Source organism: Lactuca sativa, chromosome 8 (genome assembly GCF_002870075.4).
Source record: "Lactuca sativa cultivar Salinas chromosome 8, Lsat_Salinas_v11, whole genome shotgun sequence".
Classification (NCBI taxonomy): domain Eukaryota; kingdom Viridiplantae; phylum Streptophyta; class Magnoliopsida; order Asterales; family Asteraceae; genus Lactuca; species Lactuca sativa.
Genome location: NC_056630.2, coordinates 153,446,908 through 153,463,870, shown reverse-complemented (window position 1 = coordinate 153,463,870; position 16,963 = coordinate 153,446,908). Strand labels below are relative to the sequence as shown.

The 16,963-nt window shown below is 30.6% G+C and overlaps 1 protein-coding gene across 1 annotated transcript; it reads right to left on the bottom strand.

Annotated features, from left to right (window-relative positions):
* Positions 1-7,008: 7,008 nt before the first annotated feature.
* LOC111900121 (poly(A)-specific ribonuclease PARN-like) lies at positions 7,009-10,396 on the bottom strand. Its single transcript, XM_023895994.3, has 8 exons — positions 9,821-10,396; positions 9,515-9,645; positions 9,232-9,420; positions 9,008-9,120; positions 8,789-8,905; positions 8,607-8,721; positions 8,221-8,436; positions 7,009-7,725 (listed from the first exon to the last, which is right to left on the bottom strand). The coding sequence occupies exons 1-8, from the start codon at positions 10,177-10,179 to the stop codon at positions 7,121-7,123; spliced, it is 1,845 nt and encodes a 614-aa protein (XP_023751762.1). The 5' UTR covers positions 10,180-10,396; the 3' UTR covers positions 7,009-7,120.
* Between the last annotated feature and the right edge of the window lie 6,567 nt (positions 10,397-16,963).

Here is a 16,963-nt window from a genome sequence, read left to right as displayed (position 1 = left end):
ATACTGGTTCATGTATAAAAACCCTGAAAAGACGAAAATGCCCCTGCGTGCAAGGCACGTGGGTAGCTTAAACGGAAGGAGTTAACAGTTAACGTGCATAGGGACTAACCATGCAAGATAAATAACAACGAGGGACTGCACGAGTTAAATTTTGGAAATAGGGACTAAACATGCTTTCTGGCATGTGCACGAGGGACCAACGGTGTAATTTACCCTAAAAAATATTTATTCAAAATTATTAATGTCATTTTTCATTTTACCTTAAACGTTCTTATACTTATATTGATTTTTAAATCAAATCTTTTATTTTCTAAGACTTTAATATATATATATATATATATATATATATATATATATATATATAGAGAGAGAGAGAGAGAGAGAGAGAGAGAAAGAGAGAGAGAAGCATTCATAAAGATGTTACTTTTCAAATTTATAGTAAATGCCTTTGTATTTATACTGATTTTTAGATTAAACCTTATACTTTACGACTTTAGTTTATATATATATATATATATATATATATATATATATATATATATATATATATATATATATATATCCTCTATTATAATAAAACAGTACATTTGTGCCACGTGGCTTCTTCTAACCTCATCCCCGCATTTGTTTCCCGCTCATTTTTTTCTAAGTGAAATGCATAATATACCCCTTCCTCCTTTGAACACGATTTACACGAATAATCTCGAAATGATACAGATTGGAAGAGATACACTGATAATACTTTCCAACTTCAACACAAGATCTCAGCTCCAAAATTACCGAGATTTCCTTTTAATAGCAAGATCTGCATAACTAATAAAGGTAATCTTGCAATATCCCTCATGAAATTCGTCCTATTTGTTCTATCAATTAAACTCAATCCCATGAAATCAGGAATTCCAATCTAATATCCAAAAAGAACGACTTAAATCTTATTCAAAAACTCCGATGTATGCCCTAATATGCTCTGATCCTTTAAAAACTCTGATGCCTTATACCTTAAATTAGGATTACATTCAATTTAGTGCCATAAATCTCGGTAAATCACTGCTCCAATGGTCGCTGGTAATTTGCTTCTTCTTATTCTTCTTCTCTAACCTAGACATCTGCTTCTTCTATTGATTTCATGTAAGAATAATTTTTTCCTGGTTTTCTATTTATACATGAGTATGAGCAAATTTTTTGTTTTTTATGCACAACAGGTGTTTGATTAAATGCTTGAAGCAAAACACGTAATAGCATCTGGTTGATCCTTCCAAACTACATGAAACAAGTTTTTAGTTGTGGGAACTAATTTTTGTTGATTCTTTGGAAACAAAGACCTTCATTTATGTGCAATTTCTATATATATGCACCAAAAATCAATACCATATGCTGGATCTTGAGGTAAATTCTGATAAAAAGATGGGAACTTAATCATTGATTGATTGAATTCATCATTCTATTAATTGGAATTATTTTGCAGATGAATTTGGTTTTGTTGCAGGGAACACTTGTGAAAGGTGCTATTGTCAGCAACAATTTTCATAAGGGTATATAATCAGGTGGTTTATCTTTAGAGAACCTATGTTTCTTTTAACTACAACATTATACATTATTCTTTTTTACTAACTAATATATTGTACTTCACCAATTCTGAGTAACTACCATATTATGATTCAAGTTATAGTTTAAAATGTTATTCCATATTATGAAGCAAATAAGCAAATGACAGCTTCTCCAACAATCAACAAAATTTATTCAAAAGTCGTGACAAGGATAGGGGAAGGGAAAGAAAGAGAAGTGGATTATGATTGGGAAAGTGATTATAGGATCGACATCATAGGTATCATCATTGATTATTAACGTAACTTTATTTATTTTTTTAAGATTGTCGGGACATTGTGAAAATGACTATTTGTTACAATGCATTGAAGGTGACAAATTTAGTTTTTGGTCAATCCACGGGTTACTAACCATACCAGACATTTATTTTTATGGATTTTAACGGAGCAAAAGATAAAAATGTCACCACTACAAATCATGCAGATTTGATTCAGGTAAAATATAGCTGCCAACTTTTGCTTCCTATACTAGCCTTTTGACTTTAATCTCTTTAAAAAATCAAATTCTTAATCTTCTGTTCAATGAATCCTTTAGGGTTGGACTCCTCTGTTTCTTCTAATTATAGGGCATGAGGCTTGAAGGTATGTTTGATTCTTGTAAAAAACTAAGAAGGTGTTTTTTGAATTCTTTATTTCGTTAAAGAATATAGATATTGATATAACATTTGTATTTGATGTGAGCAGGGATTATGGAAAGAGAATTTTATTGTGTTTGCTATCAACAAAAATAGGTAACATCCATTTCTTTGCTTTTCCAAACAACAACCACCTACCGACTTCAATCACCCGATTCCCTTATTACAACTGTTTACGGATGCCACCATTGAAGTCTCTCTCTTACTATTTTATGAGCACACACACACACATCACTCACTCAATGGAACACAATAATTGATATAGAGGTTGTAAGTAACTTACCTTTGGTTATGGATTTGCTTTGTTATAATTTTTCTCATAATAAGGAATAACCTTACACCTATGTATCACATGAGTATGAGCTAATTATCGATTTCTACATTGATTTTTTTTAGATTTCTATCATTTATTTGTGTAATTCCTATTATGGTTTTGAATATGTAAAGGTATTGATGTTTTTTTAGGCTTTTCCTAGGACGTTTCTTAGGTTCTGTTTTTTGTTTTCTGATCTTTGATCAACAAATGTTTTCTTGAAGAACAAATTTCATAGTTACGAATGAACTCATTATTAACTTCTCCTACTGATCAACTTGCAAGTAGCAAACAAAATTTGAAGGTTTTGGTTTCATTTGAACTTGTTACAGTATCTGCATGATTAGAAATTAACCGCCTCTTAAATGTACATGTACTGGCTTTTCAGTTATTTATGGTTCTCATGAACATTTTTTAATAAATTCAAAGGATTGGCATGGATTTTGGTTTTGAAAATAGATGTTTGATTTCGGAAGTAAAACTATAAAGGTTCGAATTGAAAGTTTGAACTTGAGCTCTTCACAGGTCATGTAACCAATATTTACTCTAACCATGTTTTAGATGTTCTATCAATTTTTATTTTATCTAACATGGTAATCAAATTTTTTTCTCAATTTGTCGAGCTTCAGGTTTTGACTTTTGAATTGCTTATGCTGCATTTCGTCTATATTCTACATCTTATTGAATCTCTATGGTTCATTGTTGTTCTGTGCTGTTAAAGATCTATTCTCTCTAATATCTAAATTCTAAAGTTCGTTGTTATTTTTTAGTGTTTGTTGAGTTGTAAATCTTGTTGTTGCATTCCTTTACTCATTACGTAATTGTATCTTTGTGTTTTCTTTCAATTTTTATACTTTTCCCGGTCACCCACTGGCTTTTCATCTTAATAAAATATTTGATGTAAAATAAATCAATTTTTTTCTGAAATTTCTAGGACTAAGATATTTAGAAGTTCGATATTTTACTTCCTATATCAAACCCAATAAAAGTGTTCGTTTTAATAGTCTTATGACACTAACTGTTTCTTAATATTCATGGATTTGTAGTTTGTTTAATGTTCCATCAACATTTTCTAAAAATCTAAAAATATTGATGTTAACTTTGAAGTTGAATTTTTTTAGTTTTACCATAGAAGTCAACATTTTCTGAAAATCTGTTTTTGCATTTTTACCTTCTAAGCCAACGTGTATCATTTACTCATTGTATAATATGTTTAATTATTTTAGTTGAGTATCTAAAAACATATCAAAGTTATTAAAATACATTGTGTTTAGTTATTTCTACTATTAATGTACAAGAAAAACTAAAATTGAACCAATTTTGTTAATTATTTCAAACAAGGACCATCTTTGTTTATATATTTTTTGGTTTTTTTTGTCACCTTCATATTTTGCATGAAAGGGAAACTTATTTCAAATACATACATAATTATAATATTGTACTTTCAAAGTACAATGCTTAAAAAAAATTAATTAAATTATGAAAGAAAATAAAACCCAAAGTAAGATGTTATATTTGACAGAATAATAAAAGTACATTGTTATATATTACATTTAGACCATGATTTGGTTAAATGCAAGAAATATAACTCAAAGTAAGATGTTATGTATCCAATGCTATATATCCAATGTTGGTAAAAGCTTTAAGTGCATTGTTTTTTTTTTGGTAAAAAGTTACCAATACATTGCTATTATAACTATAAATGAATGGTGTATTATTTTATTACATAATCAATTTTTTAATTTTATTTAAAATTAACACCCGTGGGTTCCACGGGTTTTAACCTAGTGTATATATATATATATATATATATATATATATATATATATATATATATATATATATATATATATATATATATATTAGAAACATCAGAATCGCACATATATAAGTTTGTTAAATTAAAAAAAAAACAATTTTTTTTAATTTATAGAGATCTTAATAATTATAAACAACAAAACATAAATTTGATTTTATTAATTATCAGATATTATAACTGTAGAATTGTTACAATTATTGTGTGTTGCAAATGGAGAAATGTAGGAATTCAGGTGAGCAGCATAAACAGTTTCTCATCCAGCAGACCGTGATGATCTTGAAAAGTTTCTTCTTTAAGGAGGGGCGCCCACAAGTAGTTTTGTGAGTAGCAGGTTCATAAAGTGAAGTTGTTGACGGCGTGATTAAGTTCAGTAGCTTTCATGCTAAACTTAACTTAACAGGTCTTGAATGTTTTTCGTAATGAGCATTAAACATATTTACCTCAACTGCACAACCCAAATTGTCATCTTCTAACGATTTGCATTCTAATAAATCAAGTTTCTTCCAAAACTTATCTACTGAATGAAGCGGTACACAATGACCTTTTTTTAACAAATATAGCTTGTTCATGCGCACATGGCAGCCCATAACTTGTACGTACTTGACATCCACAATTTTTATAAACAAATCCAAATTCTTTGGACCGCTCATATTCTTTGAAAATGATATCAAGTGCATAAATTGAAACGAAATGGCACAATGGTTTTTGATGTGGTATTTCGTAATACCGATGTACAATCAAAATTTTGTTATGCGCAAGACTCGCTTTTATACCTGTGTATTGTGACTCAACAACATCAGCAATATGCTTCAAAATTTGACTCAACAACTACAACGTAAACCGAAGGTATAAAATTGTAATATTATATTTTATCGATAAAATGATTGGCACACATATTAATACATTTTATCGGCACACATATCAATACGATAATTGAAATTTTAATAAAGTTATAAATTGGTCGATCAATATGAATTTTGAAAATAATAAAATATATTATTTTCATTAAATATCCTTACATTTATATTTGATTTTCAAATCAAACCTTATATTCCGCCGCCTCGGCCGGGGGTATAACAGTTGTAGGGCTTAAAAATAATTGACAAGTTACTAATACATTATAATTGAACCCTTATCAACATTTGACGATAATAATAGTTTATAAATCAGTTTTTACTCGGCGGGTTACTAAAAATAATTATTATAAGTTGTGGTGTTTTATTGTTATAAGTTGTAGGGCGTAAAAATAATTGACAATTTACTAAAAATAATTGATAAGTTGTGGTGTTTTATTGTTATAAGTTGTAGGGCGTAAAAATAATTGAAAAGTTATAAGCGAGCTATGACATATTTTAAGACGTGACATAAGACGTTAATTTATTATATATAACAATTGACGTAAGGGTGGTTAAATAGATGTTTCTAGAAACGAGTTAAAAATTCTTAAATTAATCGGTCGTCAAAATTATAAATTTAAAATGATAAAATATATCATAGTAAAAAATAAACTTTATTAAAAATGGATTTAAATTCATAATAAAATACCAAACGTTAATATTTATATATATATATATATATATATATATATATATATATATATATATATATATATATATATAATAAAAAGTAGGAACCACTAAAATATTTAAGTAATATATATAACTTTACAAAGTTAAAGTAATATGTAAAACTTTAGAAAGGGGTAAATTATAAATTTGACCTATATTAAAGGACTCTAAATGAAAATTTGATAAATAATGATTAAAAGCATTCACTGAATGATTTAGTGTAGACACGTAATTCAATGCAATAAATATACGAAAAATTCGTGGATATAGGAGGACCCAAGCTTAATGGATTTATTTGGATTGATGTGAATGATGATGTGATATTATTTTGATTGATCATCAAGTGAAAGGTTCCAAAGTGTGGGCTAGCATTGTGAAACCATGTAAAAAGTTTCATGAAAAATGTATTTATTATTAGATATAACACCTTGAGAAAGAAAGTTGACCCTATTCAACTTATGGATATTGGTGTTGGATGAAACGGATGAGTTTTCAGTTTGTACAATGCAAACTCATATTGATGATGCTACTCTTGATCACCCATTAGAATAGGTATGTTTCAAAGAAGATCAATGTTTTCATTTAGAGGATACTTCATAATAGATTGCAGACTAGAATCAATTTGATAAATCAAGGTATTGATTTGGAATCTATTTTATGCCCTCTTTGTGAGGACCATATAGAGCATACTTCCAATCATTTAGTATTTGACTGTACATTAGTGAGGTCTCTTTGGGATATGGTAGGTCATTGTATGGGTATTGTTTTACCAAAATGGTATAGATGTACTTAAGCTTCTTACATGGATTGATGAAAGACACTTGACTTATATAAAATAAATAGTTCTTATATTTTATTAATTGATTTGTCTCTAGAAACAACAAAGTGTTGATCAATTAGATATACTGGTTACAAAACCCAATTTTGACTATTTTGATGTAATGGTTTATATAGCTCCTTACTAGTTTTTAATGTATGAATCTTTGAATTCGTTAATTAAAGAATTTAGTTGTCTTTTTCTCTACATTAAAATCATTTATTACCAACACTTTCCTTTTTTCTTGGAATATTATCTCAAAGGTTATCAATAAATCATCTTTACAACTACAATAATTATAAAGTTACCAGTGTCAAATACATCATCAAAATTGGCTTTTGTTTGACTTCAAAAGTCAAAAGAATCAAAGATCATCAAAATTAATCATCAGCTCACTGTTCCAATACACCTCATCAGACTCCACCTCACCACCCTCCAATACCCTACACTCCGCTAACGAATCCGCCAAATCTGCCCCTAAAACCTCAAATTTACAGACCCTTCTATAAGCTTCATAGCCTGCCCCCATGAACCCTTCCGCCGCCAGTTCCCGGAGCTCCTCACCGGAATCAATGGCGGCAAGAAACCACTCTGACAGTCCACTTTTCCAAAACACAACAACCGCACAATTCTTGTCCACTAATCGGACATCAAAAAGATCATCTTCCGATAACCTTTCGTGGGAATTACAAAGCAAGTTCTTTAACTTTCCGGCGGATATGCCGCCTCTGAAACCCCATATAAATACTAGATTGTCGATGCTGATTTTTTTGGGATTATGAGTCCATATACTGATGTCATCACCCTCATCTAGGAAGCCATTAGAGCCCTGGTTGAACACATTTAAGTGGCGTTTAAGTGATGAAGGCCCGTTATCGTGGGTGATTTTTAGGATAGAGCATAGTTTAGCAAATAATTCGCTTATTCTCACAGCATCATGACCATGGTTCTTGTTTTCCTCTATGCTAGCTGTTCAAAGATACAAGTAATTAGATCTTACAAGCTTTCTAAGGAATTTTTTATAATAAGGATGAGAAGGGCATTTATGTCTTTTGCACATACGAGATATCGAGAACAAGTCTCCGTCTCACCTTTTTGGGTAGGACAAAAAAGTTCAGTTTTTGTCCTAGTGACATCGGTCACACAGTCTCAGTCCAATGCAGTATAACCTGTATAATTTGTCCTGTCCTACGCAATAAATGGGGCCTACGGCCCCACTTGTTAAGCAGGACAAAACATATTCCATAGTGTTTGGTATGCATTGGATAGAGACTCTGTGACCGATGTCAATGGGACAAAAATTGAACATTTTTGTCCCACCCAAGAAGGTGAGACGGAGACTTGTTCTCGATATCTCGTATGTGCAAAAGACAAATGCCCTTCTCATCCTTATCATAAAAAATTTCCTTAGAAAGCTTATTCATTATATGTACAAATTACCATGGAAATAAGAACGTGACTAACCTTTTTGAGGTATTTCGATTTCTATAGGTGCAAAAAAGTTTCTTTTCAAGTAGGAAATAGCTGAAGGTAAATTGTTGTATTTACTTAGAGGGCCCACTTCCTTCATTAGATGATTGATGTCAAGTACATCAGGGAAAGCCGAGTGCAATGAGCTTCTAAATTCATCCATTGTGGATGGGAGTGGAGACAAGAATTTGGAATAAATAAATGCAAAATCTGCATAAAACAAAACAAAAAGCTAAAAACAAAGAACATGTTGTACTGTGTTTGGCATGCATTGGATCAGGATATTCAAAAAGCTGCAACTTTTTGTCCCATTCAAAAAGATGAAACAAGGTGGGAAAATACAAGGGGCATAATCGTAAATTGTTGATATGGACACATACCATTAAGGGAGTTGTGAGCAATGACGGGTTTCCGAGAAGCAGAAATCAAATCGATCACCTCCCGAAAGCCACGAATTCGCTTGCTTTGTTCCTCTTCTATATCTTGAAGCTCTGTCTACAATTTGGAAGTCAAAATTGAATCATTGAAAGTCAAACATTAATAATTCACCGATGTATACTACCTTAAAAAGATCTCTATCTTCTTTTGAACTTGTTAAAACAACTCGAACAGATTGGGTTCCTCCTCCTTTTGCAGGAATTGTTAATGGCACAACATTTTCATACTGGGATTTCACCATCTGTAGCATGCCCAATACATTGCTATTAATATTATAAGTAAAAACTAAAGCATATTCCACCTTAAAAAAAGTATTGAAATTATTGCATTAACAAGAATAGACCTCAAATACAAGTTGCACTTGACGTTCACTGCAAACATCTATATTCAAAGAAGGTCTTGATCCATAATCTTCACCTCCTAAGATAAGTTTCCTGAGAGAATTAACTAAAGCATCTGCAAACAACAAGTGATTAATAATAATAAGATTCTTTTGGTTTTTGACTTAATGTGGACAGAACTTAATCTGGAAAGCTATATATCAGTATTCAGTGTTTCTTTATTTACCATCAGTTCTTGTATCTGAGCGTGTACAAGCACTTATCCAGTGTCCAACTTTAGATTTAATCCTTTCAACAAATACATTATCTGCAACTGAACGAGATGAAGGAGACTGGGTCACGTAATCATTTGAAACTGGATTCTCGATTTGAATTTTTGCTGCTGATTCTTGTGCTCTGGACAAGTAAGATATACCTTAAAAGGAGAGGGTAAAGAAAAGGGAACTCAGATAGAAGCATGTTGATCAGAAATCGGACCATTTTGAGGAAGAAGAAGAGATGGGGGTTACCATCATTTATGCAGAGATTGAAGTCAAAATCATCTCGAGCCATTGAAGCTAAATACGATGGTTGACATGAAAAACTGTAACAGGGCATCCCTGTTTTCAGTTCATCCCTCGGGAACAAATGGAAGTTGAACCTACAGATGAATTGAGAAAACAGTTTTGATCATCAATCTGTTTATTATTGCTCTCATAAGTGTTATTGGGGCGATCAATATATTCTGGAATATCAATTCAAGTTCAAGGATATTTCGATGTATCCGAATTAGATGTATGCATGTAAACAGCGAGATAGAATTAATGAAGACTTACGGGTGAGCTGTAAGCTTATTGGAAGCCCTAATAGAAAAGGGGCAAACAGCAAACTGAAGAATCTGAAACCTCTCGGCGGCATACTTGGCCTTCAGGTATGCGGTTTCAGCGGTGTCGAAGGGCAGAATTCGATGCCATGGGGACGAGTAAGAACCAGTGTTCTTCAACGAAACCGCCACAAAATCTGATTCAGATATGTGGTTCTTAATTTCGTCGAGTGAATCTACGAAATTAGACTTGGTGACCTGTTTTATAGGCCATTGAGGACGGCGGACGGCGGCGGGTTTTTGGTTGAAGAAAGAGAAGTTAGATGTCTGGGTGCAAAGGAAGCGCCTCCACACCATTGGAAATGATGGCATCAGCGATCAGCTGTTGTCTTCGTGTTCAAAGGAACATTTGAGACTGATATACTTATTTGCAGGTATTTGGAATTAAAGAAGACCAAGAAAAACCTAAACCATTTCTTCTCTCTTTTCAGGGTTGCCAAAACCCTTAAACCATTTCTTCTCTCGTCGTTTCAGCCTTTCAGGGTAGCCACGACTCACGAGAAACAGAACAGCAAACAAATTTTGTTTCGTTTAATTCAAAATTGTAAGTTACCTACCGAGATTCATAAAAATGGTGATTATTAAAACAACTTATTAGTTAGTTTATTAGTGTTTTTACATCGTTTTGGATAAAAATAATTTATTTCGGTAGAATACTAGTTTATAAAATTAATTAAACTTTTATATAAAAAGTCAAAATTATTAATTAATTATTTTAAATAAATTATTATTTAAGAGATATTTTTTTAGTTATATAAAATTATAATCGTTAATTTAAATAAATACATGAAGTTATATCATCTTATAATATGTATTAATTTTATTTTATTTTTCAATCTAATGTTATTAATTTAATATAATTAGAATGGGAAAATTTGAAATTTGAAATTTAAATAAAAGAATCAATTATTAGTTTAATGTAATTAGAATGAAAAAATTTAAAATTTGAAATGAATAATTAATAGGTTGACAAGTGACATGATAAAGGATATATAACATTAATGAGATGTTCTAATTGTATGACACTTGTCAATAGGAGATTAAACATATTCTTTTACTAGGTGAATGCCCGCGCATTACGCAGAAACACCTATACAGTTGAAGTCTTTACAAATATATGATTTTTTAAATATAACAATAGCGTCGTTGTTAAATTTGATATAATAATTTTAATGACTTCTACCCGCGAGTTACACATGAATAAAATTAAATATAATATATGATTTGATGTTATTTATAGTTGTTTTTATTGTTAATTAATTTTTTAAAATTTATTTGCTTAATGTTTTAATTTCTATCATTATAATTATTTAAAACATCAAACATTGTTTTTTTTTTATTTTAAAGCTAACAATATAATCATTTATATAAAGTTGTTTTTAACTATTGTTATTGTAAGTTATTTTAAGTTACTTATTTGGAAACTTTAAACGATTATAAAAATATATTTAAGAAATATTTTAGTTAAATTGAGATTAAAATTTAGTTTTTTCTTTTATCACTACAATTTATCACTTTTAACTATTTACAAAATATTCTTTTGTTTTTTTAAATGGAACTGAAATTTATATTTGAGTTGACATTGTAATGCGCAGAAACACCTATATAGTTGAAGTCTTTACAAATATATATTTTTTCAAATATAACACTGACATTGTTGTTAAATCTGATATAATAATTCGTATATTAATTTGATACAATATATTGATTATTTTGAATTATATGATAATATATAAATCTATTATAATGTTATAATCTCAATCGTTTGAATGACTGTTACTCGCGAGTTACACATCAATAAAATTAAATATTATATATGGTTTAATATTATTTATAGTTGTTATTTTTAACTAATTTTTTTAAAATTTATTTGCTTAATGTTTTAATTTCTATCATTATAATTATCTAAAACATCAAACATTATTTTTTTATTTTAAAGGCAACAATATAACCATTTATATAGAGTTATTTTTAACTATTGTTATTATAAGTTATTTTAAGCTACTTAGTTGAAAATTTTTAACGATTATATAAATATATTTAGGAAATATTTTAGTTAAACTGATATTACAATTTAGTTTTTGCATTTATCACTTTTAACTATTTACAAAATATTACTTGGTTTTTTTAATGGAACTGAAATTTTTATTTAAGTTGACACTGTAATGTTATATTTAAATTAACAATTTAAGTAGTTTGTCCAAACTGTTCAAAAATTATAGTTTTAAACTGATAATGGTTTACACGCAACAACATTTTAAATCTAATAAATTAAGTATAATATGTTAAAATTTTAAGACATGACTATATAAATAGAAGTAAAGATATTATTTTAAAATTGAAATTTAGTCTATTTTTTATTACACTTTAGGTTTGATATTTATTTAACCTTATTAACCAACTTACAATCATTATTATAAAGACACTACAATTTATCACTTTTAACTATTTATAAAATAATCTTTGGGTTGTTTAAGTTAAATAAAATTTATATTTAAGTTGATCCTATAATGTTATATTTTAATTAATAATTTAAGTATTTTATACAAATTGTTCAAAAATTATACTTTTAAAATGATAATGGTTTACATCCAACAATATATTAAAACTAACAAATTAAGTATAATATGTTAAAAGTTAAAAAACATAATTTTATAAATAGAATTAAAGATATTATTTTAATATTGAAATTTAGTTTATATATGAATACACTTTAGATTTGATATTTATTTAACCTAATTACCAATTTATAATTATTATTATAAAGAAATTGAAAAGTCATGGGAGTTTCAAATGAATATGGTGGAAGGAAAAAAGAATGGGGGTTTCAAATACATGAGATTCAAGAAAAAAAATGCTAGTTTTATAAGTATGTATGATTAGAATAGGGATAAGCTAATAAATAATAAGTTCTTTTTTTTAAACACCTCCCAATAATAATAATAATAATAATAATAATAATAATAATAATAATAATAATTACCATAGCTCCAAGATATTCCAAAGTTTGTAGGAGATGGTTCTGTTTTAGCAATGATACTAAACATCCTTTTGAGAATTGCATCCCTTACAATTCTAATGTCTAATCATCGATTGAAACGCCAACTCTTTCAACTTAAAACCCCCCTATCGGGTGCCTAAGTGTTACATGGTGAGAAACGCGGGTCCAATAGAATTTGAGGCTCATGACAAAAGTGAGAAAGTGGGCCCTTAAATTACTAAGGTAAGGTTTAGTTTGCAGAATCTTTTAGAATAAATTAAATTTATTAAGGAATTGAAATACGTGAAAGAATTGGAATCCAATTATGTATTTGGTTTGGTTCGTAAGAAATGAAATTGGAATCCAATTTCATATTTTGTTTGGTTGGTTGAAATGAAATGGAAATCAAACTCCATATTATGTTTGATTCACAAACATGTCAGATTAATTTAATTTCAATATTGTAAATGACAAAATTGTCCTCTTGTTTTTCTGTTTTACTTTGTTTTAACTTATATATAAAGCTATATGATAAAAAAAATATAAAAATGGTAAATGGTGGTGGTGGGTGGCAGTGGTGGTAGTTGGTAGGGGTGGCGGAATTTGTGGCTAGTGCTGACGATGGTGGTGCCAACATTGTGATAGGTGATGGTGGTGGTATCGACGTTTGTGGTGGGTGACGGTGATTGCGTTAGTGGTAGTGGTTGTGGTGGTAACAAAGGTCGATTGATTTTAACAAATAGGGTTTTCATATATATATATATATATATATATATATATATATATATATATATATATATATATATATATATATATATATATATATATATATATATATATATATATATATATATATATAGTAATCTCATATTTTCAATCATCAATTGGATTTTAATTCGTTCATCCTCTTAACGAAATGAACTTTCCCTCTTGATGAAAAGTTCATCTCATTCACACGCTTCCAATTCATTCTTAAAAGTTGAACCAAACATATAAAAATGATTTAATTAAATTCCAATTCTTCATAATTTCATAGGATTTTGGCCAACCAAACAACCCTTGTGTTTTTAGTCAAGCTACTAAAATTAAATTTAAAAATTGCTAAAGATTTAAAAAGGAAAAAAAAAAAGAAAACAAGAAAAAACTTAGGATTAGTATATTTTGCTAGAAATTTAAGGACTTTATAAGTAAAGTAATTTTTCCTTTCATTTTTCTTATAAATAATATAAACAACATCGTTGGCATGGGAAATCCAAAAGTGTTGGTAGCAGTGAAAGCGGAAAGCGGAAAGGGGGCGACAGGTGGTCATTTTTTTATGGTGGTGACATGTGGCGAAGCAAACGATTATGTAATGTTCAGGCATTTTGATGGAGGCGGTGGAGAGAAAAGAATCAAATAGATGATATAAGACGGTGAAGAAGAACCGACGGGGTGCATGAAAAGGTTGTAGAATAAGGGCGGTAAAAATGGGTAAACTAAAGTTGCAAAAGTCATAAACCTAAAAACTTAATTTGGGGCAAAAATAGAAAATAGATAAAAAAAAATGGACCACTAAGAACTGTTCACAAGGAAACCTATATATATATATATATATATATATATATATATATATATATATATATATATATATATATATATATATATATATATATATATATATATATATATATATATATAAACATTTGATGTCAAACATAATGCATAATCATATAGAAACAATTAAAATATAGAGTTCTGGATCGGGAGCTGAAGGAACACCCTCATCAGGTGAGTTCGGATCGAAATCAAGGACAAGTGTATCGGGCGCGGGATCGGATCCGGTATCGGGATCGGTAGCGTGTGCGGACGCGATCGGGCTGTTGTGGAGGTCACGGGCGGAATTGGTTTATCAACAAGAACCGATGATAGGATCGGGGTGACCGGCATGTCCGCAAGAAATTCTTGTAACGAGAGTGAGGCAAGAGGATCCGTCGTAGAGGAACCATTAAAGGGAAAACTGAGCTCATCAAAGCGAGCATGTCGGGTAATAAAAATATGAGACGACACCAAGTCAAGTCATTGATAGCCTTTGTATTGAGAATGATACCCAATAAATATACATGGAGGCTTGGAGGAGACAACTTGTGAGCCGAATAATCACGAAGATACGAATAGACCCTGACACCCAAATGGATGAAAAATGTCATAAGCGGGGACCCGATTAAATAACATCTCAAACATGGACTTTATGGAGAGCACCTTGGTGGGAAGGCGATTGATGGTGTACATGGCCGAACTAAAAGCATGAACCCAATATTGAGCCAGAATGTGACCATGAAACATCATAGCAAGTCCGGTTTCCACAATGTGGTGATTTTTTTGCTCAACCTGACCATTTTGTTGGGGTGTATAGGGGCATGATATTTGATGAAAAATCTCGTGTTTTTGTAATAATGTTTTAACACGACTGTTTACAAATTTCATACCGTCACTTTGAAAAGTTTTAATTTTAAAGGAGAGTTGATTCTCCACAAAGGTTATAAAACATCTCAAAAACAGTATAAAAGTCGTATTTGGTTTTAAGTGGATAAAACCATGTAAACGGGGAGAAATCATCAACAAACGTAAACATAATACTGGTATGAATCAACTGAAGTAACCGGAGAGGGTCCCCAAAGATCACAATGCACCAAATCCAATACACAAGTGGCGCGTTTACCACCATTATTAAAAGGTAATCGATGCGATTTCACAAGTTGGCACAGTGAACATATTATCCGCTTAGGAAAAATACAAGAAACAAAAATGTGACCAAGTTTATTTAAAGTAAAAAGAGTGTCAAACGACACATGCCCCAAACGAAAGTACCACAATTCAAATGAAGTCTTGGATTTGTTGGAAAATTTAGTATAAATATTTATATTTTTTACTAACTTTTGACATATATAAATATATACATATGTTGTATATATAACTAACTCTAAGTGAGTTTGTGTTCTCCTCCACGAGGACTTCGAAACGATATATTATATGTCCAAAATAGAGTATATGTGAATTAGATATTGATACTCAAAGATGGGTATTTGAGAATAAATTTAGCAAAAAGAGAGGAATGTGGGAATGATTCCCACATTGGTAGAAAGACCAAACCAAACAAGGTTTATAAGTTTGAATGCATGAAAGGCTTACAAGCTTGTGTCTATAGTTATGCTACAATTCCTACCCGAGCGCAAGGGTGCAAATCTTGGATTTTGTAGTCCAAAAACACCGAACTTGTGCATGGGCACGACCTACGGACACGAATGCAGCTCCGAAATCGTTTTTGCTAAACTTGACAGTTTTGGTCCCTATTTTTTGAATTCTGTAACGGATGCTTTAATTGCTTAATTAATGACATTTATTGGCATTAAACACTCAATCAATTAGTGATTTGTTTCCATTACACGATTCAACTCTAAAAAAAGACCTTGTCATCTCATTCAAACACACGAATGAAAATACTTTTCTTCTTCCTCCTTCTCTGTACTCCTGCTTCCGGCGATTCTTTCAGGCAAGTGGTAATATCCGGAAGTACACAATACTGCTAAGGTTGTTGTACCCTGGGAACAGACGGCGAATCTGTTTAAGGGAATCGAGTCCAACTCGAGCCTCGGCCACTTCGTTTGCTTCTAATCTTTTCTTTACAAGAACCTTTCAAAGAGGAAAAACGAAGACATTACACTAATAGTCTTAAACAAATTTATTCTTTGTTCTAACCATTTCGTTTTTCTTTTTCTAAATCGATTTTGTATCGGTTTTTTCCTGTAATCTATTTAACTGTGGTTACATTCTTTCAGAATGTATGGAACTCCCGCTGCTACTGCAACTCCTGTTGCTGGTGCTAACCCTGCTGTTAACCCAAATACACCGGTTCCAAACATCATGGCTAATCATGCTGAGAGACCTGAAAAATTTTCTGGTCTGAACTTCAAGAGGTGGCAACAGAAGATGCTATTCTACTTGACCACCTTGAACCTGGCTCGATTCCTAACAGAAACTGCTCCTGTAATTGCCGAGGGGTAGGCTGATGCTCAATCTGTGAATGCAGTGGATGCATGGAAGCATTCAGAAATTCTGTGCCGCAACTATGTGTTGAAT

Coding starts and splice junctions, on each gene's coding strand:
- LOC111900121 (XM_023895994.3), bottom strand. CDS start 10,179: ATGCCATCATTTCCAATGGTGTGGAGGCGCTTCCTTTGCACCCAGACA. Junction 9,421..9,514: donor CAATCTCTGCATAAATGATG/GTAACCCCCATC, acceptor TCTCCTTTTAAG/GTATATCTTACTTGTCCAGA. Junction 8,437..8,606: donor TGCTCACAACTCCCTTAATG/GTATGTGTCCAT, acceptor TGTTTTATGCAG/ATTTTGCATTTATTTATTCC.